Source organism: Nelumbo nucifera, chromosome 1 (assembly GCF_055504915.1).
Source record: "Nelumbo nucifera cultivar China Antique chromosome 1, China Antique-T2T, whole genome shotgun sequence".
Lineage (NCBI taxonomy): Eukaryota > Viridiplantae > Streptophyta > Magnoliopsida > Proteales > Nelumbonaceae > Nelumbo > Nelumbo nucifera.
In genome coordinates, this window is record NC_142649.1 from 202,298,291 (window position 1) to 202,316,180 (window position 17,890).

At 39.3% G+C, this 17,890-nt stretch overlaps 1 protein-coding gene across 2 annotated transcripts; it reads right to left on the reverse strand.

Moving 5' to 3' along the window:
* Window positions 1-386: 386 nt before the first annotated feature.
* On the reverse strand, window positions 387-13,779 carry LOC104610513 (putative glycerol-3-phosphate transporter 4). Of its 2 annotated transcripts, XM_010277168.3 has the most exons (4): window positions 13,590-13,779; window positions 12,145-13,377; window positions 1,413-1,946; window positions 387-896 (listed from the first exon to the last, which is right to left on the reverse strand). In XM_010277168.3, exons 2-4 carry the CDS (start codon window positions 13,172-13,174, stop codon window positions 859-861), a joined length of 1,602 nt encoding a protein of 533 aa, XP_010275470.1. In that variant the 5' UTR covers window positions 13,175-13,377; window positions 13,590-13,779; the 3' UTR covers window positions 387-858. The 2 variants fall into 2 exon arrangements, with proteins under 2 accessions (XP_010275470.1, XP_010275469.1); XM_010277167.3 differs by having other exon boundaries at window positions 12,145-13,779.
* Between the last annotated feature and the right edge of the window lie 4,111 nt (window positions 13,780-17,890).

Here is a 17,890-nt window from a genome sequence, read left to right on the forward strand (position 1 = left end):
GTCACTCTTCCGTAGGAAAGGTTAAGGTGGACCATTGGACTTTCTTGAAAAGAGTGGACCACCAGAGTCCAGACCATGAATACACTGGACTACTTAGGTGACAGGTTTGTGGTTGGTTTAATATTAACTAAGTGTCCCACCGGGATTTGGTCCATTTTGGATTGCGATCCTGAGCAAATATGTATGATTTTGTTTTGATGGTTTTGATGATGTGGCAGTTGTTTTTGTTTTGAATATATATATCTCCTTTTTGCAGTTAAAAACTTTTCTTTTGCTAAATAAAATAACTATTATTAGTTAGGAACAAAAGATGCATGGTCTGATAGCTGTGGTCAAACCACAGTAAGCACAGCACATCTAAGTGTTCAACATATTAGGCCATCCTATGAGTTAGAACATCAAATTATCTATTTACATAACAAAAATAAACTGGCCCAACAGTACATAACAAGGACTATAGAAAACTATAGAACAAAAAAAAATGATAACATTACCAAGGCACTATAGCTAAAGAGCCTGAAGCACAACTGCTTGAAAATCTGAACAAAAACAGAATCCTTTGCCCAATCCAACTCCAAAGTTATGTGAGGCCCACAACAACAAACCATGGCTTGAGATCAACTCGGTCTTAATAATAATCAACTGAGTTAGGAGGCAACAAAGCAAACAGAACCTAGATGGAAGATATATACACAATACAGTACAAGTGGCACAAAACGAATTACAAATAAAGCATTCAAACTTTCTAAGTTCAAATGGAAATGATTTGTGTTGGCATTGTTCCATGCATCTGTGATCACACTGATACTCTTTTCTTGCTTGGTCTTGATTTCCAAGGCCCAGTTTTGTGGTCCCATGTTACCTCCTATCCCTTAGCAAAGGTTGAGTTGCAGTTCCTACAAAAACAAAAAGAAATAAAAAACACAAATATGACAAATAATCCCTAATTGATGCAATGAACTGATTTTTTGAATGTAAAAAACAAGGACAATTGCAAATGTATCTCCTGACTCAAATTCTACAATTGAAGAAATACCCATTCTAATGATCTGGATAACAGAAATCTCTTCAATGGCCCACAATATGGAAAAAAATCAATTACAAGTTTACAAGATTTTTTATCTGTTTTATTCAGTAAGGATATGATCACTGGTTCATGTATACTTTTTTTGAGGTGCATCTCCCGTTCAAAAGCCTGCACACCCATGGAAAGAAACCAGCAGGTGTGGATATGCACTATTGGTGCAAGGTAGGTTGGTTCCCACCACCTAATCTTCACACCAACCACTACCATATTTCCCCTATAGCATTGCTGAATAAACTGTTATGGAGACTAAACTTTTTTTTCTTAAGGAAATTTCAAGAAATAGATAGAAAAAAGAATGTAGATATTAAGGACATCCCTAAATTACCTTCAACTACTTGCTGTCCTAAATTCTTTCCAGTTTTCTCCCGAATTTCTGCCATGACCAAGCGAGATAAAAGAAGACCAGCAATAAATGCCCCAAGAATAAGCATCATGAAAACTGCATTCCATCCCTTCTTTGAAATAAACCCTGTGAAAAGAGGTCCAAGTGCAGCACCAACTGATCCTGTTCCATCAATAATGGCAGTCACCGTTGCCAATGCTCTAGAATCCCCCTTGAGAGAGCTGTGTGTCCCAAGATCCGCAGAAACCGCAGTAGTGATCAGTGCATAGGGCCCATTGACAAATAGCCCAGCAATCATCATCAATATGAAGTTCATTGACTTAGAATTACTCCCATAAAAGCGATATAGGAGCATTGAAGGAATTGCAGCGTACATGAAGCTTGCTGCTGTAATGGCCCGAGCATTAAGTCTATCGGAAATATAGCCAGCAAGGATTCCACCAACAATTCCCCCAACATCAAAAAGAGTAGAAAGATTGCCAGCAGACTTTACAGATACATACTCTCCACCAATTGCTGAAAAAGGATAATAATGGTTTATATTAGAAACATGCTAACCAGATTTACCATGAAGTTCAGGTGATGCTCAAGGCCCCTTGAAAGCAGTTTTGTGTCTTTTACAAAAGCATGTAAACATTTATGACAAGTACAGGAATATTCCTTGGCGGAATTAAATATATTGTTTATTTTCTCTGTGGGATGCTTCTAATGCCTATTCTCTTTGATTTTTAATAAATTCTTCGTTTACTTATCAAAAAAATATCAATAACAATTAACAACTAATATCTTCATGCAGCCAGTAAAGGGCAGACTAAGGTAATGGCAAATGACAAGTTTGTGCTTACAAAAGGAATAAAAGAACCATGGCATAGAAGCAAAAGGGGGTTGAAGCTCACCATAATGGCCTAAATGATGGATCTCTTCGATCAAAAATCATTTTATCTTATAAACAGAGGACCCAATGTAAATATAAGAGCAAAATCTGACAAACACTCCAATAAAGTATATACATGAAGTGGCCAACAGTCACTTAAGATTTATTTGGACCTAAGATTTCATAAAAAAAGGGCATACTAAGGTAAATATCACACATACGCCCTGAGAAGTTTAAACAATGACTATCATATGCAAAGATAATTGTAAGTCAATCGTATTCAATTCAGACCTGAAGTATGATGAGAAGAAGAAGAAGAAGAAGAAGAAGAAGAAGAGAAAGGGAAGAAGGGTTCAGCTATAGTGGAAAAGTCTTACTCACCTATCCAACTCACTTGTATAATCTGAAATGCAAAAGACTGAATTGTCCCTCATTAAGTATGGGACACATAACTTAAACTTAAACAGAACAGACTATTCACTCTCAACTAGATAGGCAAATGACTAAAATGCCCTTGTACTGTCGACTCTAACACTCCCCCTCAAGCTGCAGAATATATATCATATAGTCCCAACTTGTCACATATGTAATCTACTCTGCCCCGAGACAACCCCTTTGTAAAAAGATCTGCCCACTGGTTTCCTGAACTGACATGAGTTGTAGTTATTACTCCATCGATCACTTTTTCTCTTACAATGTGGCAGTCGACTTCAATATGCTTTGTTCTCTCATGGAAGACAGGATTAGAAGAAATGTGTACAGCAACCTGATTATCATATTATAACCTCATGGGTCTATCAATTGAAAATCCTATTTCTTGTAACAAATTCTTTAGCCAGACTAGTTCACATGTAATATGAGCCATAGCCCTATACTCAGCTTCCACACTGCTCCTTGCCACTATTGTTTGTTTCTTGCTCTTCCAAGTTACCAGATTGCCACCAAGGAAGGTACAATACCCTGTGGTTGACCTTCTGTCTAACATAGATCCGGCCCAATCAGCATTTGTATATCCTTTTATCTCAAGAGTTCCTCCACTCTTGTATAACAGACCACGATCTGGAGCACCCTTCAAATACCTAACTATACTTGGGACTGCTTCCCAATGTGGGACTCGAGGATGTTGCATAAATTGACTCACCATACTTACAGCAAATGATATATTTGGTCGTGTGATTGTCAGATAATTCAATTTTCCCACCAACCTCCTATACCTTCCAAGATCATCAAACTCTTCACCTCCATCAATACTCAACTTAGCACTCGATTCCATAAGTGTTTCGACTGATTTGGCACCTAAGAGCCCTGTTTCTTCAAATAAATCAAGGACATGTTTCCTTCGATACAGGTTAACTCCATGCCTTGACCTTGCAACTTCTACTCCTAGGAAGTATTTTAGCTTACCAAGATCCTTCATGTGGAAGTGATCCTATAGGTAGTTCTTCAATCTATCAATCCCATTGTTGTCACTGCCGGTTATGATAATATCATCCACGCACACTATTAGCAAGATTTTTCCATCTTTTGAGTCACGGCTGAACATAGAATGATCTATTTGACACTGTTTCATCCCAAAGTTCTTCACTACTTCACTAAATCTGCCAAACCACACGCGTGAAGATTGTTTTAGCCCATAGATAGCCTTTTTAAGTCTACAGACCTTACCATCCTCCCCCTGAGCAACAAACCCTGGTGGTTGCTCCATATATACTTCCTCAATCAAATCACCATGTAGGAAGGCATTCTTAATGTCTAGTTGCAAGAGAGGTCAATCATACATTGCTGCCAATGAAATTAATACCCGAATAGAGCCGATTTTAGCCACGGGAAAGAAAGTCTCCATATAGTCAACACCATATAAGTGAGAATAGCCCTTGGCCACTAACATGGCCTTCAATCGTTCCACACAGCCATCTGGAAGATACTTCACTGTGTAGAGCCACTTACACCCAACAACATGCTTACCGGGAGGGAGAGTAGTAAGTTCCCACGTGTGATTCTATTGTAAAGCAGACAATTCCTCTTCCATTGCTTGTTGCCACCCTGGAGAGGTAAGGGTTTCCTAGACATTCTTGGGAGTGGAAACAGAAGATAGCAGGGATACAAAACGGCGATGGGAAGCAAAAAGATGAGCAACTGAAACATAATGAGAAATAGGATGAGATGTACAACTATGTTTAGCTTTCCATAATGCAATAGGAAGATCAAGGTCAGAAAGAAGAGGTGCAACCACAGGATCTATCAATGAGAACTGAATTGGAGGAGGGGCCGGTTCTTTTCTATGAGTATACATGTCTGATTGGTGGCCTCTTAGTATTAACTGCATGGGTGAAAGTAGGGATGGAACAGAGACCACAGGAATGGGGTCCTCTACTGGAACAGGAAGTGGAACCATAGGAGCGGGAGAAGGAGTATCAGTACTCGAGAAAAAAGGAACTAACTCAAAGAAGGTGACATCCGAACACACAAAGGACCGACGAGAGCTAAGGTTATAACACTTATACCCTTGTTGGGTCCTGGAATATCCAAGGAAAATGCATTTGGAAGCACGTGCATCTAACTTGTCTAAACCAGGTCCTAAATTCTGAACAAAGCTAACACAATCAAAGACTCTAAGAGTAAGAGGGAATAGAGAAAGAGTAGGGAACATGATTGAAAAAGGTGATTGACTTCCAAGGATGGACATGGGCATCCAATTGATAAGGAAGCATGATGTTAGGACAGCATCACTCCAAAAATGCTTTGGGACATTCATTTCAAGCATAATGGACCTTGCGGTTTCAAGTAAGTGTCAATTTTTCCGTTCAGCATTCCATTTTGTTGTAGGGTATAAGAACAAGAAGTTTAATGAATGATCCCATGGTTCTCTAAGTATTCCTGAAATGGTGTTGGAGGTGTATTCTTTTGCATTATCTGAGCGAAGATTTTTAACATGAACTCCAAATTGGGTACGTATTTCAGCATAAAATTTTTGGAAAATAGTGAAGGGGATGAGAGATCCATCATATGGATGGCCGAACCCTGCAGGAAGGTAAGGCGAAATTTCAAAAATTTCTCTCTCTCCCATCTGGGAATCACATTCCCTGTTTTAGAAAATCTGCATTTTCAATGATCAATCTTGAACCAAGAACTGAACCAGATCTGAAACCAAAAGGTAGGAGAGGGAGGTACCTGATACGAAGAAATAATATCTCCCAATGAAGGTGTTCACACCCAAGGAAAACTTCAAAGGCTGCTCCCACTGAAGATGACACAGCGTAGGGTGGAGTAGAATCAGCAGGTTCTTCACAATAACCGAATCCTTCAGCAAGAATTCGATGGAGGGTATGTGAGCACGACTTTGGATCAGTCTTTCTCCAAAAACTAATATCAAGAACCCTTCTTGATCACTCCTACAAAGGAGAACGAACTGGCAATGGCGACAGCAGGAGGAGGGCGCAAGAGCAGAAAATGGCGCAGTCTTACTATAGCTGTCTTCTCTCTTTTTGTGATCTGAGATCTGTTGTGATGAGATGAATGGAGGTTCACCCTCCTCCTTTTATAGCCTTAAAGAGAGCTCCTAATCTCATTAGGAGTTTCCTAATCCAAATCTGTATTTGGATCAGGACTTCACTTTAAGAGATAAGGATAAGCCCTTATCTTATCTATAGATTAGATCAGCCCTCCTAATCTTATTAGGAGTTTCCAAATTCAAATCTGTATTTGGATCTGGACTCTCTAAGTGGATAGGAATAACCCCCTATCATATCTGTTAATCCAAATCCCAGATCCACCCCCTTCTTTAACTAATCAAATTAGACCAGTTCGAATTGGGCTTTAGGCCCATTAAGTCTATGTGCTCATTAACCTTCCAAACTGCTGCCCAGTTGGGTTTTCTTGTATGGCGTGGGACCCAAACATTGAACTACACATCAGCCACATGGGTTCAGCCTAGCCTCTGTTACAAGGCCTGGCCGAATTCACTGTTATGGGCAGTGAACCCCTGAGCCCATCACCATGGGCTCTTAATAGGCCCAACACTTACAGTAAGTGGTCCCTGGCCCAAGCCACCTTATAAAAACCCAGGGACTGTGGGCAGATACAAGATTATCCCATCAGGTACTACCCTCAATGGTCTTACACTTAACCTCTCAGCCCATAATGATCAAACACTGCCCGACAAGAGAGGACCTCTCCCTCGGCTGCAAGAAACAGTGTTGCACTCTCTACATATATATATATATATATATATATTGCAAAAACACAGCTTTGGTTTCCATCAGAGAGAGTGCATCCCCGATCATTACCTTTGTCCGACAAAGGGGTTGATCATGTCACTGTGATCACCCACTCAGATGAATTCTCGGACTGTCCCAACATACCCAGGTTTTGACCCCCTCTAAGGATCTCACTGATTGGCATATCAAAGACAGTCCAATCTGACACCTAATGCAGTATCATAATCGAGTCTAGGGGTCAGGTGTAACATTCCAGTTTTGCCCACTAATCACCAAGATCCAAGGCAATACTGGAATTCTGGTCCGGTTCAAGGTTTCAAGTAAACCTACATTGCATGTACCTCGAGTCTTACCCTGGCAGCTGAGACAGGCTACCCCAACCAACTTGGCGGCACATCAGTGTCAGCCTTATCAGGATAGATCTCCCCAGATCGATCCATCGGCTGTGAACATTCTAAACTAACACAAATCTCATAAGTGTCCAGTTTAAGGGTATTACACAGAAACACACCATAATAACATGAATCAAATATGTAATTTATTCATTTACAATAAATGTCATAATGTACATCATTCCGATTGGTGCTAAGGGCATACATTGTCTAATAAATAGAAAACAATTCACTGCGATCTTTCATAAGATAAAGCCATGTCATCCTTGAAAAGTCATCAACAAAAATTACAAAATATTTATAACCATTGTATGACACCACTTTGTTTGGACCCCAAACATCTGAATGAACTAAAGAAAATGGAATCAAAACATGACTACCAACTCTTGGACTAAAGGAGACTCTATGGTGTTTCCCTAGCTGACACGACTCACAATCCAACGGTGAAAGATGACTTAAGGACGGAATCAACAACTTCAGAGCTTTGAGAGATGGATGACCAAGTCTGCAATGCCATTAGAGAAGAGTAAGAGATGACTGAAATGCTACTAGCAGGCCACCACCATCAAGGTAATACAATCCACCTGCTTCATGTCCTCCACCAATTTTCATCCCCGTCTTGAGATCCTAAAACAAACAAGATGAGGGACAAAAGGTTCTAGAACAATTAAGTGACTTCGTTAGTCCACTAATAGACATAAGATTAAAGGGAAACTTAGATACATATAAAACAGAGGATAAAGATAAGGAGTTCAGATCAACATCACCAACACCACAAATGGGAGAGGTAGAACCATTAGCAAGTGTAACTGTTTGGGATGTAGAAGATGGAGAAAAAGAAGAAAATATATCTGAAGTCCCAGATATATGATCCGAGGCTCCAGAGTCAATGATCCAGGATGAGGATTTGGAAGCCAAGCAAACCATACCTGAATGGGCAAGAGTAGTTGTATTTTGCTGAGAAGATGTCTGAAGGAACTTCTCATATACCTCACGTGGTACATTCACCATCTCCTTCCCAGAAGCACCGATAGATGTGGAGGGAGTCTGATCAGTTTGCTGATTTTTATTAACTGTACCACTGCCACTCACAGCATGGTTAGCCCAAGTGTTGGGTGGACCATGTAAACCATAGTAGAAATTAACAATGTGCCCCTCTAATCCACAGTATGTGCATTTCCTAGTTGCATTACTCCTTCCTCTACCACGACCTCCCCCTGACTCTCGACCACCACTACGACCACCAGATTGATGAAACATAGAACCACCTCGATTTCCTAGAAACCCATGGCCACCACCTCCACCTCTATTTCCACGACCTCCCCATCTAGTTACCACAAAACCAGATCTGTCCAAGAGAGAAGACTCTGTAGACTCAACAAATATCCTCCGAAGACGGGCAAACACTTCTTCAAGAGAGGGAAGATCTGAACCCCCCCCCCCAATATTTGTGCCTGAACAGGTTCATATTCAGCCTTCAAACCCACTAGGAACCTTGGTACAGCTGATATACCCTAGTAGTATTATCTTGGTCGGAGTAAAGTTTCTTAGCATGGTCCTAGATTTCTTTAGTTGTATCTAGGAACATAAAATTTACACTGATTTTAGGTTCCATGCTATTCCACAACCAGGTCATGATTTGTACATCCTCTTGTTCCCAATCGTTGAACCCTAGAGAATCAAAGGAGGGCTTCTCCTCTCTCACATGTTTTACCTTTTTCTTGGCTTTTAAAAACACCTCCACAGATTTTACCCACGGCACATAGTTCTCACCATTCAACTTAATAGATGTCATTTGAACATTTAAGTAATATGGAGAAATCATAGCACCTGTTTTATTGTCATTCCCATCTCCAGTCAATGCCATCTTAACTAATTCACCCTACTTCACAAAGAAATTGTTGTTACAAAAAAGTATTCACCTTCGAATATTCAGCAGAACTTTACACACCACTACAAAACCCTAACTCACTTTCAGCACCACCGACTTCTTCAAATACACACCACACACCTAATAAATCAAACACCTGTACTGCACATTGTAATCACTCAACCATTAAATCAAACACCTACACTGCACATTGCAGAACCAACTTGTACTCAACAGAACATTGTTCCACCCGAACCTGCTCTCTTCATACCATCGAATAGAGAGCTTCCTACCAATCACCACAAACAACCACTGCACCACACACTGGAGGCATGAAGGCCTCCTACAGAGAAAAATGATCACTCCTTTGCAGCCTTTCCCTTAATCTCCTAGTGATTCTTGGGAAATCGGTGAAACCCTAGAAAAGAGGGTGATAAAAAAAACTGGGTAAACCAGAAAAAAAAAGGCGAGCAGATCTGAACTTGTTACATTCGCTATGATACCATGTAAGTCAATCTTATTCAGTTCAGACCTAAAGTATGATGAGAAGAAGAAGATAAAGGGAAGAAGGGTTCAACTATAGTGGAAAAGTTTTACTCACCTAGCTGACCCACTTGTATTTATATTGTATATAAACTAAAATACAAAAGACTGAATTGTCAAGTATGGGACACATAACTTAAACTTAAACAGAACAGACTATTCACTCTCAACTAGATAGACAAATGACTAAAATGCCCTATACTGTCGGCTCTAACAATAATAAAAAAGACCACGGTATAAACATGACACAGAAAGGGGTTGGAACTAGGGGTGATCATTTCCAGCCCAGCCAAGGCCTGACCCAGCTATAACATAAATTGTATACATTTTTTTTTTTTGATCAATAACACTTTCATTAAATCATCAATAGAAGATTTACAAAAGGAAGACAAACACATTTATCTTCCAAGAGCAACAAAGAACCTCAAGAAAAGTGAGTCCCTTTCTGCCCCTTGTTTAGCTAAACTGTCAGCTAGGGAATTAGCCGATCTTTTAATCCAACGTATCTTAACTTCCATCTCCCACACCAGCCACTTATACCACACACATACAAATATATATAATTAAACTCATAGGCCCAAAGCCCATTCAAGGTCCAGCCCATGATCATCCCTCATTGAAACTCACCAAAATGGACCTCTTTGATCAAAAGTCAACGTTATCGTATAACTAGAGGGACAAGTATATATCAAACTAAAGTAAACAAACGAGAAAAATCTAGCAAATACTCTAGAGAAGTTTATGCATAAAGTGGTCAATATTCACTTAAGATTAATTTGAACCTAATATTTCATAATACATAGGGATCAGTTAACGGTATAAGCATATGGGAGTGGGGCATCCCCAGTATAGTGTTTATAAACAATAATTACAATGTAAATCAGAAATAGGGATTTGAAGTTTTACCTAGAATTTCACAATTGTCTCAATATCATGAAGTCTCAAATCTAAATCGGTTTGTCTGTGGAAAGTTCATAGTAAAACCTGTTCTTTCATTGTGAAATCAGAAATTGTAAAGATGCTTACTACAAATACAATAGAGTCATGGATGCTCTTGCAAATTTGCTTGTGATTCTCAGCCTGAGTCCAACTTCGCTTGCATGGGAACCTTTCCTTAAAGATAGCATGGTTCAATGCTATAGGAAGGGATTTTAATTGAAGCTTGATATGTCTAATCTTGTAAAAAGATTTTTGAATGTCAGTTTTTGGTTTTAGTAAAACTGTATTGAGCTTTAATGTACTTTGTCTGTGTCTTCTCTTAGATCCACCAACCATTCCCCAAAAAGAAGAGGAGCAAATTCCTAATACATTTTGGTTTTAGACCCCCCCCCCCCCCCTGCAAGGGCAACTTCAAACTTTCAGGAACTTATAGAGGTCTTTAATGGTGTTTTAAGAGGAAAAAGAAAAGGAATAAGGAGAGGTGAGTCTCCCTACCCCTTTCGACTTCAAGATTTGAGTTCACAAAACTTAAGGAGACTATGGTGTCTCACAACTGTCTGCAAGGTGTCTCTCTTCACACGAAAGCAAGAATATTGCAGACTCAAGACTTGGTTCTTCACCATTAGTTGGCAAAAGATAAGCAATGAAACCATTCAAAAGAAAGAGGGGCTGCTTGATGAAAAACCAAACTCTAACTCGCAAAGCCAGTTTTTTTTACTAAAACAAATTATGAAAGGACAAAGTTCAAAATATCTTCTCAGTAATTTCACTAGGATATTTCCCTTCTAATCACTTCCATAACGGACCTACTAGATGGACTTCATACCTGGATCATGGATCAGGACTAGACCTAGAGGCAAATTTGGGTTTTAGTTTGGGTTCCATTGGAGATGGCTAAAGTGTCATCTTGATTTCTATAAGAAGCAGCTGATGCCTTATCATCCTTAATAAAGAACTATAAACTATACCTTTTTTATAAGTACTATAAACTATACCTTAGATTCATGATAATTGGATTCCGTTGGGGGTGGCTAATTTCCCTTGAGACACTGCTTGTTTCACCATAAATAACTAAAGCTCTACGTGTTTCATGATTTCATTATAAGAATTATCCAAAAGATGAAACTACTTATCACCTAAGCTATACATAGGAACATTAAGAAAATTACGCCCATGAAAAGAACAGCATCTAAAACCTAGACACATTGACTGGATTAAACCAAACAGGTTTTGAATCCTTTCATAGATAAGAGACAAAGCCAACCTCCATCGGATGATATCTTCCATTTGGGTTGGTACAGAATTGAAAGTCAAGACATAAATTTTAGTAATATGTATTTAGTTATTGGCCTCCTGCATTCTTCTGTTGCTCAATTCCTAAATACATGCAGACACTATTTATGAAAAAAATGGCCAATCACATGCAACCTTAAACCAAGTAATTAGATATTAATTAATCGAGCAAAATGTTTAGCTTCATCAAGAAACTTATTTCCACTACATTGAATTAGAATTACACAATGTCACCATCATATCCAGTCTTCGTTTTTATTATCACTTCAATTAATAAATAGTGAATTTCAGTTAAAAATAATAATAAAAAGAGAAACAGAAAGGGGAGTAGTGAATTCCATTAAGAAGTCATATCAAAATTATCAGGATATCCCTTATTCCAACTCCTTGAAAATTTTCTTTTTTACCTCAACCTTAACCAAGGTCCCGAGCTATGATAAAACTTCATGCTACCAAATAACATCAAGAATTCAGCCAATGCCAAAAATGACCAACTTCAAGAACTTAGCAGAATCAAAGTTAATTAATCAGAAAACATATACAATTCCGCAAAGATAACAGATAAAACTGGAAGGACAGAAAATACCAGTTTGGCTGAGATAAAAAGGCAACCAATAGAGGAATGTGTACGCCACAAGCTTTGAGAAGAATAGGCACAACGCAAAAGGTATCACTCCAGGTATGAAACAAGCTTCAAGAAGCCCAACTGCACTACCTCTACTCATTGACCCAGCACGTTGGGTTCTCTCTCCATCCCCTTTCCGTATTTGAGCCTCTTCATCTTTGGGCATTGTCTCTACCTTCGTATGGGAGTCCAATCCATACGGGCAAGGAATCCCAACATCTTCTGGATATGCAGCCAAAAACAAGCAAATCATTATCCCTCCCAAAAAGATCAATGCACCAGGAAGTATAAAAGACCAGCCCCAGCCATACTCCAGAACACTAGCGGCAAGAAGGGATCCAGTGATATTACCAATAGATGTATGAGCATTCCAAATACCCATTATCAAACCCCTCTTTCTCTTCCCAAACCAATTACCAATAACAGCCACAACAGAAGGCCACCCAGTAGCCTGAAACAATCCGGCAACCATTTGCATTAACAGATAAAACCAGAAGGCATGGATATTCCAAAAGTAACCCAAACCAAACAACCCAATAAAAATCCCACTTCCAATCATCCCCGTCGTCAAGAAGAGACGCAGGTCGAGCGTGTCTCCTAGGTGCCCTGCCACATACATTCCCATGGAATAACAAGCAAGAAATGCAACATCAATCTCTCCCAACTTGACAGTGCCATCTTTTTTATTGAAAGGGGCCCATCCCTTTGGATACACTTTTGAGACGTTAGCAACCACAAATTTCTCCTTGATAAAAAACTCAGAAAGAGGCCAGGGATTAATTGGCTGGCCAAGCCTGACAGGCTGCGGATCTAAAACACTCTTAACAATACTGGTGGGTTTCCTGGAAGCATGGTAGCAAGCATATGCTATAAAAGTAAGGAGCAGAACCGCATACCTGTACGTAGTGAGGCTCCAATCCCTGCCTCTTAGGCTCCTTAAGAGCAGGATTCCGGGCGGAATCCCCCGCCTTGTATTCAAACCTTCCGACATCTTAACAAGTAGAACCCTGCAACGGGTTACTTCTGGTTTTACACCAAAAGTCTAGAAGCAACAAATTAAGCCCCCAAGCACCAGCTGAAAAGCTGAAAACTTCTTCAAAGGAAACGAAAGCGCCTAAATCAGCGCGAAATATTCTTCGCTACTACGTTTTGATTGTCAAAACCAAATTTTGATTCCAGTGAAAGCTCCTTCTCCTAAATCATGTATTATGTGGAAACAAACAACCAAAGAAAGCAAATTCTAGATAATCTAATCCACACACTTCAAGAACATAAATAAGCTAACAATCGAAGACAAGCAGACGGGAAATATTTCGATCATCTCAATCTACAAACGTCGTTCTACCAGACAAGACAAAGTATGCAAAATTAGGCAAGCGAAGAAATTTATGATAGAATTACATTACATTTTCGGTGATTGCGTCATTCTCTTCAAGGGTGAAACGGAGGAAAATGGCGAGGAATGTTGATAATTGCTTGAAAACGGAGGAAAACGGTAATGGAACAATAAATGATGAGCGACGTGGGCGAAGGAGAGAGAAACTGAGCGTAGTGCGTAGAGACTCGAGAGGCTACGAGAGAGAGAGAGATAAGTAGGTATCAGTTTTCATCAAATGGTGGCAGGCCAACGTGGCTGTCTCCGGGGATTTGAAGTTCTTAGGGCTGCAATTCGCGCCACGAAGTCGCTATCCCTCCTTTCTTTCTTTAATTTTGTTTTTGGGAAAGTTACTCAAACCCGACCTGGGCCTCAGCGAGCGCTCCTCACACCCACATTCCACCGTTTATTGGGAATATCTCTCATTGATAACAAATAAATCCGATAAATGTTTTCGATGTACGCTGTAACAAGGTCGGTGTAAATGTAAATAGCGTTAGAAGATCCCGAGATCCGGACTCAAACCCTTGCATGCATAGCGCCACGCAGTCGCTATCCCCTTCCTTTCTTTCGAATTGGGCTCTGCACACAGGGCGCCTCGTGCGTTAGAAATATTTCACTTAAATAATTGGGTAAAATCATAAAAACCTTTTCAATAGTTTCATTTTAATAAATACCTTTTCTGAATTTTTGAAAAATTCAACAAAAACCTCCATTTTCTCACTGTTTTAGACGGAAAACATTAAATTGATACACTAATTTTTTTTCTAAATACTTATTCTATACCCTTTTATAAATTATTTTGCATACAAAATTGCTGAAATAATTTCATTTTAACTGAATAAAAACCTTTTATAACGTATACAAAATTATTGAAATATATTTTTTTGATGAATTAAAATGGGATTATTTCAATAATTTTGTATGTAAAATAATTTATAAAATGGTAGAATGGATATTTGAAAAAAAAAACGGTGCATCAATCTAATGTTTTCGTCTGAGACAATGACAAAAGAGAGGTTTTTGTAGAGTTTTTCAAAGTTCAGGAAAAATATTTATTAAAATAAAGCTACAGAAAAGGTTTTTATGATTGTCAAAAACTTTAAGGAGGTTTTTTATATTTTATCCTAAATAATAATATATAAATATTACAAATGTTCCCAATACCGAATCAACTCCTCACACTTGGGCGCCTCAATGCATGGTAAATCTGGTCTCCAAGTGTGAGGAACTGATCCGGTTCCACAATGAGATGTACCTATCAAGTTGGTGTGAGGCAATGTGTGACAAGCAAATCCGGTCTCCTTTCTTTCATTATAAGGTATAGTCTTAAATCATAATTTTAATTTTTAACGTCTCTGTTATAACGATAATTATGGAAAAATGTGCATCTACATAATGGAGTTTTTTTGAATAGGTTAACGTTACGGTAAATTATAAAAACCCCCGTACTATCACCGTGAGACAAAAACCCTCTACCGTTAGTTTTTAGTTGAAATTTACTGTTTTAATCCCCATACTACCCTTACAATAAATATTAAAAAAATTGGGAGAAAAACACTATTATCTTCTCCGACGACCTTGCAATACAAGAACAGCAGCAGCGATAAAGAAGGGGCATTGTCGGCTTTGGCCACCACCACATCCGGGAATTTCTTCCAGGCTTCTTTTGAGTTCTGACTAATGTAGATTGTATTTTTCTTTTATGTTTAGAAAAAATGGATATTAATTTTCCTGTAAACTTCAACCTCCATGTATATATATTTCTGGACAATCGGCTCTTCTTCCCTTGGCCCTTAGTCCTTACCTTTCTTTGTAAACGTTTACTTCCCAGCTTTCTTCTATAAAATTTCATTTTTTTTCAAAAATTTTCTCCTCGCAATATCCTTTCTTGAATCCAAATTTGTTTGTGAAAAAGAAGAGCTATTCATGAATTCCTGCAAAAAAGACTGTAGATTGTCTCCTTAAATCCCCCCTAGTCATCGTCTGCTTTTTATTTCTCTCTGCGGAAACTGAAGTTCTTGTTGTATTTTATGAGAACTAGGCACTGACCGTCTGTGAGGAGATAAAGAGAGACCAACTGCTCAGAAACCCACTTGTTGCAATCTCCGTGATCTCATAGATCTACGAGATACAATGCCCCTTCTTTGTTGCATTTAGATTCCCCCTTTTGGTTAGGTACTGACAGTCTGTGAGGAGATAAAGCACTGTTCATCTTCTCCGTGATCTCATCCAGATTCCCCCTTTTGGTTAGTCTATTTAAGGCGGTATTCCTGGGCCTTTCCTTGCATGCGTTGATCTTGATCGGACTCGGTTCTTCGTTTTCTGTCTATATACACCTATTTCATTTCTTCATTCTTTTTTGTGCGCGTGTTGTACTAACTTGGATCTCCACATCCCATGGCCCCTAGTTTGATCAAAGGATCCACAGACCTTATTGGTCACCGACGATGGCCTGCCATCGTTGGTTACTCTCAATGGTTCGAATTTCATTGCCAACGGGCACCCCATCCTCACCGGTGTCCCTTTGGATATTGTAGCGACTCCATCTACGGGACAAGGCAACAAACACGGTCGGTTGTTATGTGGGTTTTGATGCCTAAGAATCGAAGAGTAGGCACGTCGTCTCTCTAGGCAAGCTCAGGGGAATTAAGTTCATGAGCATCTTTAAATTCAAAGTCTGGTGGACGACGCATTGGGTGGGAGACAAAGGCATCGACGTCGAACACGAGACCCAGATCATGATTCTGGGCAAGTCGGACTTCGGTCGTCCTTATGTTCTGCTGCTTCTCCTCATTGAAGGTTCATTCCGTGCTTCTCTCCACCCAGGCGACGACGACAACTTGGACATTTCTGTAGAGAGCGGGTCGGCACAAGTGACAAGCTCAAGCTTCAGGAGCTCACTGTACATGCATGTCGGAGATGATCCATATAGTCTTGTTCAAGACGCAATGAAGGTGGTGAGGGTACCTAGGAACCTTCGGACTCCTGGACGAGAAGACTCCACCAGGAATAGTAGACAAGCTTGGTTGGTGCACCTGGGACACCTTTTATCTTAAAGTAGATCCTGATGGAGTGTGGGAGGGGGTGAAGGGTCTGGTGGAGGGCGGTTGCCCGCCGGGGCTGGTGCTCATCGACGACGGATGGCAATCCATTTGCCACGATGATGACCCATCTTTGTCGCCGCTGTTGTTCCCTTCGAATATTTTTATAAAAACGGTAGATCTAAACAGAAAATTAACGAAAGGGGGTCTTTGTGAGAGACCCCATAGTATAGGGGTGTCTTTATAATTTACCCTTCAATTTAATATTTGTAAAGAGGCACTTTTTTTTTTTGTTCATTCAAAGGACTACACAAGGGGAGTAGACCTACCAAATGCATAACCCATTAACCCCCAAACCAAGAAGCACTTCTACGTACAACTTTTCATAACTTATAGTATTGGGTGGGTCCTGATTGACGACCGATAAACCAAGTCACAGTGCGCCATTCATAGCATCTACGGTTGAAAATGGGCCTAGGGAATGATGATAAACATGTGACCATCTTTATTGATGGGTCTTAAATTGTGAGATCATATGCCAAAGTATGTAGACGGGGAAAAATTTTGCCACGTGGTAATTATAAAAAAGAGTGTAATACTGAAGACATTATGATACCTAGAAAACCGAAACCCAATTCACCTCTAGCATATTCACAAATCTGTTTAGTATATTCCAATGAGAGAAGAAGTCTGCCATAAAAGAAAAATGTGAGAGGAAAGAGCCATAAACACAAAGTCATATCATCCCCTTAACCATTTATGGGATATGAGGAAGAGAGGTTTTTTATTGATTACCTACATTTTAAGATATATAAGGCCCATTTGGTTCGCAGGAATAGGGGTCATTCCTATTCTGATTCTAACTGTTTGATTGATAGAATTAGAATCTCATTTTTATTTCTACTCGAATGCCATTTTTCTATTTGAGGGAATGGTCATTTTCTACCCTTTTCATGGGAATAAAATCCTATTCCTGATTATTCTAATTCTCATTTCTATTCTTATCTAATTCTAAAGGATTTTGATTTTAGTTCTAATTCTAACTATAAACCAAACGGACCCTAAAAGTGAACTTTTGGTACAATTTTGTAAGATCAGATTAAGCTTTAATTGAATGCAATGGTTATATGTTCTGGAATCAATGATGACAACACATGGAATTTGATGATTTTTTATAAGTTGCATGACTAATCATTATACCCTGAAAAGCATTTTTATATTTTCATCACACCAAAATCTCGTGTTCTTTTACATTGGCGTGGACATAATGATTGGTCCCACAGCCTCT